General features: G+C 50.2%; 1 protein-coding gene across 2 annotated transcripts in view; it reads right to left on the reverse strand.

The window, feature by feature from the left end:
* LOC147684339 (rho GTPase-activating protein 4-like) overlaps positions 1-13,527 on the reverse strand; it is a 222,074-nt gene that overhangs the window by 39,116 nt on the left and 169,431 nt on the right. For both annotated transcript variants that reach the window (XM_086940241.1, XM_086940240.1), the window contains exons 11-13: positions 13,031-13,058; positions 11,877-11,979; positions 1,195-1,255 (exon numbers count right to left, since the gene is read on the reverse strand). In XM_086940241.1, the coding sequence (XP_086796367.1) occupies positions 1,195-1,255; positions 11,877-11,979; positions 13,031-13,058 (192 nt within the window). The remainder of the gene's footprint in view (positions 1-1,194; positions 1,256-11,876; positions 11,980-13,030; positions 13,059-13,527) is intronic.

Consider the following 13,527-nt stretch of genomic DNA (forward strand, 5'->3'; position numbering starts at 1 on the left):
TGGAGATTAATTTATGAGTTGACTTTTTGCCATGCTGTACTACATGCCACACAATATTGTAGTCCACGCTAACAGTGTTCGCGAAGCACGGGCGGTTAATTGTTCCAACTCTTCCTCTCGTCTGACCACTGCATGTTGCAGCACCACCAGCACCGTCTTTACACGTGCTTGGGTTCTTCCCTCTAGGACACTGGCGGGCGTTAGAGGAGGAGGCAGGGAGTTCTTGTTGCTGGTCCGGATTCCTGCACCCCAACACTGCCTTTGTTGAGGAGTTAAATGAGGAAGCTGAGAAGCTGGCTGGGGCAATGGTCCTGAAAGTCTTGTTAACAAACACGCGTAAGTAGAAGGAACAGATAGAGGCTAGAAGGTTTTGGACAGTGTTGATAGTTTGAGGTGCTGATGCTGCATTTGTGGGTGTCGAGCAGCCTGCCACTAGGGAAAAACTAGAACACCCAGGTGAGTGCTCAATGCCGCATCCCTTAATGAGGTAGGGTTGAGATGTCAAGCAGACAGATCAATCATCAGGAAAGAGAAAAAGATGTGCTTCAGCAAAGGAGGGAACTCACTCTTTCGCAGAGGCACATCTCTTTTGTAAGGAGGAGGAGAACCCCCTTCAGTGGTTTGTCTGCTTATGAGGTCCTGACGCGGCTCCAAAGAGTCATACTCATTTGGTTCTTGATAAGAAGACCGACAGAGAAAGACTTTTTCCTGACATCTGATCTCAATATCCTTTTGGTATATACAGGTTTCATACAGTTTTTCCATTTTGCAGCAGGGCGCTTACTTTCCTCAAGAAATCTTCAAGAGTTGGAAACATCTGTTTGATGACTTCATGTCTCAGCCTCATCAAAAGACTTAACAACAACTTAAAATGTTTTGTCTCATGACTTTCTATTGAACATCAACGGAAATGAAGAGATCTTCAGAAATCTGGAAGAGTTTGCAAGAACCCTTCCAGAGATGCTCCCGCGACAGCAGAAGGAAGGAATCCAATGGAGTTTGACCTGCCAAGTCCAACAATAGCACTGGTCAGCTCGGCGCATTTGAGGACCTATAAATAAACATCCTACAAGTTCTCCAGGATCCTCTTTCTGGTGTTGGGAGATGAGACAAGCAGCTCACAACTAAGATAGAGGCACACACTCAATAGGACAGGGGGATCCAACCCCCCCGGAGAAGGAAGCGGACCCTTACCGTGCAGGTTAATGAAGCGAATGCAGCTCTCCACCACCAAGGGCACCGTCTGTCCAGTATCCTGAAAGAAAGAGCGGAAACCACAGAGTCAGGCACAGGCGATGAGAGGGTCAGAGACACAGTCACTGTATCTAGGGGGCTTCATTCTCAAAATCAGCAACGCGGAGGTGGGGAGTGGGAGTGTTACTAGCTTTCATGCAATTTGTAGATTGAATATTGATTTCTCCTAAGAGCTAAAGGGAAGGAGTCTGGCTCCCACTTGGCTGCTTTCGGAGAGTCGCCTCCTGGCTCAGCAACAGGTGCCACTGGGTGATGCCTTTGAGAAAGGACCACATTACAGTAACGGAAGGGTGCCGGGATGGTGGAAGGTGTCAGGAGAAAGCGTCTCAATTAAGAGGGAGGACTCTCAAGATATCAAGAGCAGTGCAGGGAGCAGCAAGGGCGGCTTCTCCCAGGGTCCACTACCCCGCCTCACAGAGGCTGCTCTTAGGAAGGGGCCCGCAATCTCTCCGACACACTCCACACCCTCTATGGAGATGGAGCTGTATAGAGCAAGATTCATTCCTACATATGGACCTAGACTCAGCGCCTGCTGCACAGGGGCTTCAGCTGTGTCACACAATAAGCATCAGATGCTCACAACTGGAGGCCGTGACCCAGACCGCATGCCTGCCTGCCTGCCTACTGGACGTCAGATCTTAATGCTGTGACCCAGACCCCCTGGCCTGCCTGACGGACGTCACATCCTAGTGCCTTGACACAGAAACCCAGACCAGCATGCTGGACGTCACATCCGAATGCTGTGACCCAGACCCCCTAAATTATCTGTTGGACGTCACATGGTAATGCCATGACCCAGACACACTGCCCTGCCTGTTGAACGTCACATCCTAGTGCCCTGACCCGCCTGCTAGACGTCAGATCTTAATGCTGTGACCCAGACCCCCTGTCCTGCCTGCTGGATGCCACATCCTAGTGCCTTGGCCCCGACACGCTGACCTGCCTGCCGGATGTCACATCCTAGTGTCGTGACCCAGACGCCCTGACCTGTCTGCTGGACGGCACATCCTAGTGCCCTGACCCCGACACGCTGACCTGCCTGACGGACATCAAATCCTAGTGCTGTGACCCAGACCCCATGCCCTGCCTGCTGGACATCACATCCAAGTTCCCTGACCCCGACACTGCCCTGCCTGCTGGACTCCACATCCTAATGCCGTGACCCAGACCCCCTGACCTGCCTGCCAGACATTAGATCCTAGGGCTTGCATAAAACATCCATGCAGGGATGATGCCTCAGCACCCTAAAGCATGCTGGCAGTCCGAATGCCCATTGCCCCTGGCAGCGCTGCTGACAGATTTACACAACTAGTAACCATTGAAACCCTTCAAGTGTGACAAGCCAGACTATTCGAGCCCCCCAAAGTTAATAGAATGGCTTGGGAGGCAGGTATTAGTCATTTTTAATGTATATTAAATTAATGAACAACTGTTGTTCTGCTCATATCAAAATAATTAAACAGCACCACCATGTGGCAGACTGTCATAGGTGCTAGTGTTAACAATTAAGTGCCGGTACAGAGCACCGGAAACCACTTCACAAATTAAGCACTGCCCTGCACTCTCTCTTACTCTATAAGATGTCCCTTCACTGTGTCCAGTACCCAATCCCCTATTCTTTATGATACTTCTTCCCCTATTCATTACCCTATCCCTTACTCTAAGATGCTCCTTTACCCTACCCATTAGCTTAACCCTTACTCTACAAGATGCGTCATCACCCTATCCATTAGCGCAACGCCTCTCCCTAACCCTAGCACTAAGGTTAACCCCCACATTCTCCTTCGCCCCTTTCCTTATGCTACTCCTATCTTGACCCCCTAAGAGAAGGCTAAAGCACAGCCCTAATGTTATCCCAACCCTTCCCATGAAGGTGCCCTGACCCTCAGGCACGCCCCTAGACTCACCCAACCTCTAGCCCTTATCCTCTTCTGACCCAATATAAAAGTCTTATGACATTTCCGACAACTGTTGGTTATTTTAATTGTTTAAATGTCATCACTTTTTATTTCAAAACTGGAACCCAATATCATGAGTGTATCAGACAGTAGGTCACCCACGTGGGCTGCCAGTTGTGCACCCCAGGGAGTCTCTATCCTGGAAATGGGGGCCACAGAATACTCACGCCTCCCTGCCAGAGGTTTGGGAAGTATTGCATTGTATTGAATTGTGGTATGTACGAGACGCTGCAACTGCACTATTTATATAGAGCTGCACCCCCCTATTGAGGCTGAGAAACACACTGCTGCATGGGAGGGCTTTTCCTGAGAGTGGTGAGAGGGAATACCCAGGGGAGGCAGATGTGAGGACACAACGCATGACGTCACTCCACCCTAGGCCAAAGGAAAGTTGTGAATTTTACCTACCACCCTTCCAACCTTTAGAGTGCGCAAGGATGAGGTGACACGTCCTATTCCTGGTGTCTGTCATTGTGCACCTCATATGTCACCAAATTAACCCCTCTGGTGCCGCCTCAGAGGCTCTCAGAAACTTTGCATATGTACAAGTTTCTTAGCTAGAGAAAATTGCGGGTGCGCACTGGAGCTTCAAGGAGGGGGGGGATTAGCTCCCACAGCTCTTCACACCAGATATACACCCCAATTGTTTTCAAAGGAGCCTAAAAAAGAATGAATTTGATTTGGAACCATTAGATCATGTGAGTAGCCCTGATGAAGTCTGTGATGACGAAACACGTTGGCTAGGGCGGAACTACAGCTTGCTGAATAAAAAACTAAATAGAAGACAAGAAGTGATCAGAACATTGAGTCTTGGACTATTATGCTCAAGGGTAACTAGAAAAAAACTTTGCCTATATGCAAATAGGAAACATGCTGATAGAAATACCTGCAGACACTGGTTTCCAAGAACTTCATCAAAAAACATAAGCCAGGTGTTTGGATTTGTGTGTGCGTGAGAAAAAAGAGGTATACAAACAAAGGTGCAAACAGCTGTCCGCCTGGAAAGCAATGTGTCGCCCTCAATGCCATGGGAGCAGGAGGCAGGCAGGTGTGTGTATGTGAGGGGGAGGGTTGTAAACAGTGCGTGGAAAGAGTCCATTGTGTGGCCGCCTGACTGTCAACATGAAAAGGCGCAGCCCAAGAACACACAATATACGACAGACGGACAGGTGACGCGTTCTTGGTGCAGAGGGCGCCATATACATGCCCTTTAGAAGGGACGACAGGCGGTAGAGGCTTACATATTCCCACACCCACCTAGTCCTTTCGGGTGGATCCCAGTGTCTGGTGCACACAGATGGCAATCTGGGTATACCACCCACCAACACCCGTCCAATCAAACACGAGCTGTGTATGAACCACTTGTAGGGAGACGTCTTCATCAGCCCTTGTGACCTGTCCCTCAAAGCCAAGATGGCGAGCCTCGGCCCTCCACACAAGTCATGAAGGGCCACTCACGCAGCCCCCCCGGCAGAGATGAGCAGGGGGCTGGTGAAGGGGGTGTGTGAGCAGCTTCACTCATGCACAGGGTGGGGACATGCTCAGTTTTCCTTTTGACACCTCAGCTCCTCAAGTGCCTCTGGCCGGTGCAGAGGAGGTTCTGACCTAGCCATGGTGCCCCGTGCAATACGTTTCACATGCACATGGCACGGCTCTCGCTATCCTGGTCCAGCAGGGAGCAGCTCAGTGGAGGTCCATGCATGGGAATGCACGTGTACCTAAGCGTGGTGAACCTCTCACTACGGTGGCCTAGCAGGAACGAGGGTAGTGGAGCTGTGTGCAGGATAATTTAAATGAAGAGCTGTGTGCAAGATATTTTTATGTGCAATGAAGAGGTCAAGGGAGATATCTGCAAGACATATTTGTGGAAGAGGGCAAAAGAGCTGAATGTGAGGAATTTGACATGCTGAGGAGGGCAGCGGAGCTGCGTGTGAGGCATTTTTCATTTGAAGAGGGCAGCAGAGCTGCGTGTGAGGAATTTGACATGTTGAAGAGGGCGGTGGAGCTGCGTGTGAGGAATTTGACATGTTGAAGAGGGCTGTGGAGCTGCGTGTGAGGAATTTGACATGTTGAAGAGGGCGGTGGAGCTGCGTGTGAGGAATTTGACATGTGGAAGAGGGCAGCGGAGCTGCGTCTGAGGTATTTTACATGCAGCAGGGAAGAAGGTATTGCAGTTGTGTGTAGCAATTTTTGACATACAGGGAAGAAGGCAGAGGGGATATGTGTGAGGTATTTTCCATGCAGGGAAGAGGTCAGCGGAGTGGTGTGTAAGACATTTTTAGGTCTGGCTTGACAGCACAGCTGTCGTCCCACCTTATGTAACCAACCTAAAAAAGAGCTTTCAGTAGTACTACTGAGCAGGGCTTTGGCTCCACCCACATACTGGTGGCCAGGAGTATATGTTTTAATTGGGCAGATGTCGTGTGCTTCCACAGAAAACTGCGCTCCCGCTCCAATCAGCTGTGATTATTTTGTTAGCTTATCTGGCTGCCTGAGCTTGTACTGTCTGCTGTTAAAGTGTCTTGGATGAGTAAATAATGTATGTGTTTGTTTTTCCTCAGATAGCAGCAGAGATGGGAGGAGAGCAGGCCTGAAAAATATACTGCAATTTTCCAGTCCCAGATCCCTCCTCTTCCGTCATTAGCTTTAGACTTCGGAGTACAGATGTGTGTTTGAAAGAAGTATGCGATGCCCAGTTGTAGATTAATCTGCATAGGTTTTTAGGTCTGGCTTGAAAGAGCAGCTTTTGCATGATATTATGAGTTTACTACTGAAGAGGGACTTAGGCTCCACCCACGTGTTGCTTTCCCCGGGTGCAGGCTTTGATTGGGCCAAATGTGTGAGCTTCCACTAAAAAGACTGCTTGAGACACTCTTTTTATAAATCTTATACTCGATGCAGCAGGACTGAGTTGGTTACAGCGGCAGCCAATGACCATGGCCCGATCTGGTTATTATGAATTATTACAATAAAGGCACTAGGCCCAACATTTTTGTTGTGAAAAGAATATGTTGAAATCAAGTCATTTAATGGCAGATTGTTATTTTCAGAATCCTTGTGAGACCCTCTTAAGGGATAGAATGGTTTGACTCACCAGCTGTGTAACTGTATACTGAGTTATTTTATGGCTGTGGGGCTGGTGGTTGGATTGTGGGGAAGTTTTAGCTCAATACTGGAGCCTGAGGTGGGTATGGCGACAAGGGCAGGATAACAGCTATAGGCCTCACTGGGTCAACAGGAAAAAGGTACTTCAGTGCCGTAGGTCCGATCTTTTTATAGGGAAAAGTTCCCATAAACACAGCAGGCCCGACATACTGATTGTAAAAAGCAGTGGCAGTCAAAATGCATTTCAGGGTAGAGCATCACTTCACGGAATAAAGCCAACCGAAAGGAATTTCATTACATGAAATGTCACAGATGACTTTTGTAGGGAAGGATTCCCTCCACTGATGCACTGTAATCATTCTTGTAGAATCTCATCCTAGCCGCCTGCCCAGATCTTGTAATTAACAACAAATTAAGAAATACACATAGCCATTTAAATATAAATATATATCCATTTGGATACAGATAGGGATTTTGGGTCGTCAGTATTCTGCCATTGGTCTGCGTGAGTGTCACTCACTCTTTCTGCGTCTGTATGTGACAGCGGGGTAATGGTTCAGTCCACGTCAGTCATTGGCTCTTTTGCCCTATGAATGACGACATTTTCTGACCACGTCTACATCCTTGTGAAAAAGGAGTGTGCTTCAGTGCCTGGGCTGGTTGGTCAGTCCTTTACTGTTCTTTTATAGTCCCCATTTCTTTTCTTTGCTTCTCCTCTTTTTATTTTAGTGTTTCGGAGGATACTACAGCTCTCCGGCTAGCGCCTACCGCTCACTTCATCTGCCGTACGCCGCATCCCTCACAGCTACATCCTCTAAATCAGGAAACCATTAAGCATGAGCGGGAAATCCGTTACGCTCGCGGATTTTGCGGATTTTTGGGAAATCCGCAATCCGCGGATTTCCCGCAAAATCCGCAAAAAAAAATCCGCGAGCGTAACGGGTTCAAAAGTTGAACCCCCACTCATGCAACTATTTTACAATGGCGCCAGCAGGCTGCCAGCGCCGTTGTAAAATACTTACAAAGTTAGCTTGCACAGGAACCACTAGATAAAACGAAGCAGGTGCTGCTTTATTTTATCTAAGTGCTTCCTGTGCAAGCTAACTTTGTAACTATTTTACAACGGCGCTGGCAGCTTGCTGGCGCCATTGTAAAATAGTTACAGGCACAGCCTCACACAGGTCACTCAAGGGACCCCTGCGCCCTTCAGGGCGATTGCATAGTAACACACACATGGTCACTCGAACTAGTTGCTCAAATTCAGTGACTCATTCATTAGCCCAAAAACAATCCTGAGCGTCTTCGAGGCTGGACAGGTGTGCCTCTTCCCAAATCTACAGTGGAAAATCAGCTGTGATGCTGGGTAGAGGGCGGCCTTTGCATGGTCGCTCGAACTAGTTGATGCTCAAAATCAGTGACTCATTCATTAGCCCAAAAACAATCATGAGCGTCTTCGAAGCGGGACAGGTGTGCCTCTTCCCAAATCTACTGTGGAAAATCAGCTGTGATGCTGGGTAGAGGCCTTTGCATCCTTGACTTTCATGAGCTCAATCCCCGTGCTGTTCCTGTGGCCAGGAGCTTCTTTCTCTTCATATAATTGTGTTCGCACGGGTTGCTGCAAGTTCGCACGCGTTTTGTACAATTTCGCAATTTGCGAAATTGTACAAAACCCTCGCGAACTTGCAGAAACCCGTGCGAACATAAAAAAAAATCCGCAAATTCGCGAGAATTCGCGGATTTTGCGGATTGCGAGTTCGCAAATCCGCAAAATTCGCGAATGCGAGATTCGCATGGAATGCTGTTGGCCATCGCCTATCATTGCTTTCCAATTCCAAGGTCAACACTTTGGTTCTAAATGAGGCGTCCATGCTGGAACTTTAAATCAACAACAGACTATGTACAATACCTCTGCACGTCGGACACTTGCTGCTATGTCCAGTTTTATTTTACAAGCATACGCCTGCCGTGTTTAAACGGCGGAATATTTTCTTTTATCTACTAGTATTCTTTTAATGTATCTTGTATATGTTGTTGAGTTTGTGTATATTTTATGGAGGTTAAGTCAGAGGGCGATTGCAAGAATGAGTCAGTGGATGGATGAATCGATGCATGAGTGCAAAGATGATTGACAGAGTGGACCTAGGATGACTTATTAAGTGCCCAAACACTTTCATGCCACAAAAGGCACTTTCATTCATAAGCCAGATCTGTTGGCATTGCCAATACTTTTTTAAGCACATGGAGCATGACTGGCATAACATGCTCTCCTGGCCTGGTGCCACGGCTAGGACAGGGCCCTGTGGACCTTCAGTGCCCCCCACTCCCTTCCCCCCAGTGTTCAAAGCCTTTGCCGCCCTCTCTTCTACACATGACCACTCTCTTCGGCAGCAAAGGGCAGCCACGAGTCCTGCCTGCACAAGGCTCTACCCTGGTGCTGGCACTATGCCTGATGGGCGTCTACAGAAAGCAGCCAAGTGTGGAGGCCAGAGGATCCCAGCTGATGGGCAGCGCGTTGTGACCCTGGTGCCAGACTTCGAAGCGCTGTCTTCCAAAGCTCAGGACTGCCTGTCCCATCTCAGAGTGCAAGTCTACACACTGCACACAGTCACATGCACATGCAGATACAAGGCAAGCGCAAAAAGGGCCAATGCAACTGGCTGACTCTTTACCTGAATCCGAGAGAGGCACCTGCTTCTCCTAAAGGGGAGCCGCAAAGCAAAGGAGACAAAGGTGGCTCGAAAAGGAGGGGGTGAGCGAGCGCAAGAGGGTGGGTTCAAGAGGGTGCGAGACCAGAGGGTGGGGAGCAGAGGGAGCGAGAGAGAGAGAAAGCAAGAGAGAAGAGAGAAAAGAGAGAGAGAGAGACAAAAGATGGGGAGACAAACCAAGAGGCAGAGGCGTTACAGGCAGCAAAAGACATGGGGCACAAGAGCAGCTGCATCACAGGGAGAGGCGACAGACGACGCAGAGCGAAGACCCAGAGTCCACAGCAGCATCAAGGGCAGGAGAGACCAACGACCACAAGGAGACCTCAGGCCTTGGATCACACAGCAGAGGACAGGCTGCAGACTGAGGGGGCAGTGGAGGGGGACAGGGGGCTCCAAGACTTGAGGGGGTAGAAGAGACAGTGGAGAGAGACAGAGGGGCTCCAAGACCTTAAGGGATATCAGGGGCAATGCAAAGGGGCAGGGAACTACTGATACATATGGAGGGAAAGAGGCTCTGCAGATGGACATGGGGCTCCTGATATATATGGAATGGCAGGGGCTGTGCAGAGGGCATAAGGGCTCCTGGTATATATGGAATGGCAGGGGCTGTGCAGAGGGCATACGGGCTCCTGGTATATATGGAACAGCAGAGGCTGTGCAGAGGGCATACGGGCTCCAGGTATATATGGAATGGCAGGGGCTGTGCAGAGGGCATACGGGCTCCTGATATATATGGAATGGCAGGGGCTGTGCAGAGGGCATAAGGGCTCCTGGTATATATGGAATGGCAGGGGCTGTGCAGAGGGCATACGGGCTCCTGGTATATATGGAATGGCAGGGGCTGTGCAGAGGGCATACGGGCTCCTGGTATATATGGAACAGCAGAGGCTGTGCAGAGGGCATACGGGCTCCTGGTATATATGGAATGGCAGGGGCTGTGCAGAGGGCATACGGGCTCCTGGTATATATGGAATGGCAGGGGCTGTGCAGAGGGCATACGGGCTCCTGGTATATATGGAATGGCAGGGGCTGTGCAGAGGGCATACGGGCTCCTGGTATATATGGAATGGCAGGGGCTGTGCAGAGGGCATACGGGCTCCTGGTATATATGGAACAGCAGAGGCTGTGCAGAGGGCATACGGGCCCCTGGTATATATAGAACAGCAGAGGCTGTGCAGAGGGCATACGGGCTCCTGGTATATATGGAACAGCAGAGGCTGTGCAGAGGGCATACGGGCTCCTGGTATATATGGAATGGCAGGGGCGGTGCAGAGGGCATACGGGCTCCTGGTATATATGGGATGGCAGGGGCTGTGCAGAGGGCATACGGGCTCCTGGTATATATGGGATGGCAGGGGCTGTGCAGAGGGCATACGGGCTCCTGGTATATATGGAATGGCAGGGGCTGTGCAGAGGGCATACGGGCTCCTGGTATATATGGAATGGCAGGGGCTGTGCAGAGGGCATACGGGCTCCTGGTATATATGGAACAGCAGAGGCTGTGCAGAGGGCATACGGGCCCCTGGTATATATGGAACAGCAGAGGCTGTGCAGAGGGCATACGGGCTCCTGGTATATATGGAACGGCAGAGGCTGTGCAGAGGGCATACGGGCTCCTGGTATATATGGAATGGCAGGGGCTGTGCAGAGGGCATACGGGCTCCTGGTATATATGGAATGGCAGGGGCTGTGCAGAGGGCATACGGGCGCCTGGTATATATGGAATGGCAGGGGCTGTGCAGAGGGCATACGGGCGCCTGGTATATATGGAATGGCAGGGGCTGTGCAGAGGGCATACGGGCTCCTGGTATATATGGAACGGCAGAGGCTGTGCAGAGGGCATACGGGCTCCTGGTATATATGGAATGGCAGGGGCTGTGCAGAGGGCATACGGGCTCCTGGTATATATGGAATGGCAGGGGCTGTGCAGAGGGCATACGGGCTCCTGGTATATATGGAACGGCAGAGGCTGTGCAGAGGGCATACGGGCTCCTGGTATATATGGAATGGCAGGGGCTGTGCAGAAAGGCATACGGGCTCCTGGTATATATGGAAGAGCAGAGTCTGTGCAGAGGGCATACGGGCTCCTGGTATATATGGAACAGCAGAGGCTGTGCAGAGGGCATACGGGCTCCTGGTATATATGGAATGGCAGGGGCTGTGCAGAGGGCATACGGGCGCCTGGTATATATGGAATGGCAGGGGCTGTGCAGAGGGCATACGTGCTCCTGGTATATATGGAACAGCAGAGGCTGTGCAGAGGGCATACGGGCTCCTGGTATATATGGAATGGCAGGGGCTGTGCAGAGGGCATACGGGCTCCTGGTATATATGGAATGGCAGGGGCTGTGCAGAGGGCATACGGGCTCCTGGTATATATGGAATGGCAGGGGCTGTGCAGAAAGGCATACGGGCTCCTGGTATATATGGAATGTCAGGGGCTGTGCAGAAAGGCATACGGGCTCCTGGTATATATGGAATGTCAGGGGCTGTGCAGAAGGGCCTGGAGGTCTCTATCGATATGGAATGGCAGACAATGTGCAGGGGGCAAAGTGCTTCTTGAACAACTGGGAAGTTAGGAGTTTTGTACAGAACATCATACAGATCCCTAGATCGTAAGACACTAGGGTGACCATGTTCTCCAGAACCACACTGGGTGCCATGCTGGCCCTTCAACACCCTGTGGATCCAAGAAGACATCACATGACACACACACACACAACCTCAATGAGCCCCACCACCACTGAACATCACACTGGCAAGAGGAAGAGCAAGAGAAGTCACAGAGGTGCCAGGCGTGCCCACAGCAAGCTTAGAAGCAGAGGGTGCAGCCTGCAGGCCGCCGCCGTGGTACCTGCACAAACTTCTCCAAATCGCCATTAAACAGTTTATGGTTATACTGGGAACACGGCCGCGGCTTCCTCGACCTCAGGGACATGCCGGCCATGGACTGCAGCCTGTAACCAATCAGGGGGAAGAACAGCAGGAACCCATTAACACAGGTCAGCCAACTCAAGGCCACACACGACAACTGCACACGCAGCATTGGCTTGGCATACCTACACCCTAGAACGCACAGGGCATGCATGCACAATGCGTGTCCTTAAGGCACGTCTCGATCTTCAGTCTGATCCCCACAATCAGATTCCCATTCAGCTTTTCTCTCCCATAGAATGTGGCCTTGGTGAAGACTTCTCTAGACTTGGGACTGCATCAAAGCTATCATAAGAGGCTGAACGTTTGGCAATAATGCTGTTCTTGTGCCTCCTCCTTACCGCCTACTAGACACCTCCTCAGTGGGATCGCCCTTTCCACCTACTTCTGACCCCTGGGCCAACACGTAAACCAGTGCCTTCTGATCCATGTGGATCTTTTTAGACAAACACATCATGAAGGCGCTAGGTTGCTCTAGTGGGATTGCACAGCCTTGGTCTTGAAGCGTGTTCTGCCTGGCCCTCTGTACCAGCCTGGCTAAGCAACCCCTGTTTAAAGAGATCAGCTGGACACAGGAGGGCTTTGGGACTCAAGACTTTTCATTTGGATACAAAGGAGAGATGGCTACTCTGTAGGAAAAGCTCCCCAATGTAACTCTTGCTTAAACCAGACTATGCAATTGTTGCCAACAGTTGGATTTTATCAGACCCTGACTTGGTACTTTGGTACGTTGGTGTAATTTGGAAATATTCTTCTCTCTAGAACTCGCAACACACAGCCAAGCAACAGCAGACATCTTTCATTCCTGCCACTGTGCACCCAAACACTCCAACACACTTTACAGCCCATGTGGCGCTGTGACTGTCAAACATAGAGAGGAGATTCTGAGACAACCGGGCACCAACAGCAAGGGTGCCACCTGCTGCAGGACCATCCTGCCCTCACAAAGAGTGTCATGCCAAACTTCTCACCTGAGTCAGAATTGAATATTTGAGGCTGGCTGCACCATCCATCACACCTCCACTGTGCCCCCACCCTTTAGGTCCAAGGGCCCAATGCGGCGGGATAGCTTACCTCGACATCTCTCGGTCCTCCGCGTCACCTGAAGGGGCGAAGAGGAAAGAGTCCACATTAGAGTGCGGGGTTTGGGGAATGCTTACTTTTACGAATACTACCACAAAATCAGCCTTGCTGCTCAAGACCTGGAAGTAAGAGTAAGATACTTGATTTGCATAATTGCAACAATATACATGAATAAAAACAGGGGGTAAATGAGCGGGATTTCAGGTTGCCCGAGTTTTGCATGCGCCTTGGTTCCCATATAAAACTCAAAAGAATGGTTAAAAAAAAAAGAGTATTCAGAGTAACATCATCATTAGTGTGTTATGGTTCCAAGACCCTGGCTAGACTGAGGTCAGGAGCCAGTTCTATGTGCAAAGAATCACTGATCCGGAAGGGAGTAAAATGTGGGTTGTGTGTGCCAAGTTCTCAGATGAAAGGAATTCCAACGCAGTTAGAAGCCAAAGACTGAAGTAGTTTTTAGTGTATGGCTCAGTCAGGTCCCATTCCCG

The sequence above is a fragment of the Lissotriton vulgaris genome, chromosome 10, assembly GCF_964263255.1.
Source record: "Lissotriton vulgaris chromosome 10, aLisVul1.2, whole genome shotgun sequence".
Taxonomy (NCBI): Eukaryota; Metazoa; Chordata; class Amphibia; order Caudata; family Salamandridae; genus Lissotriton; species Lissotriton vulgaris.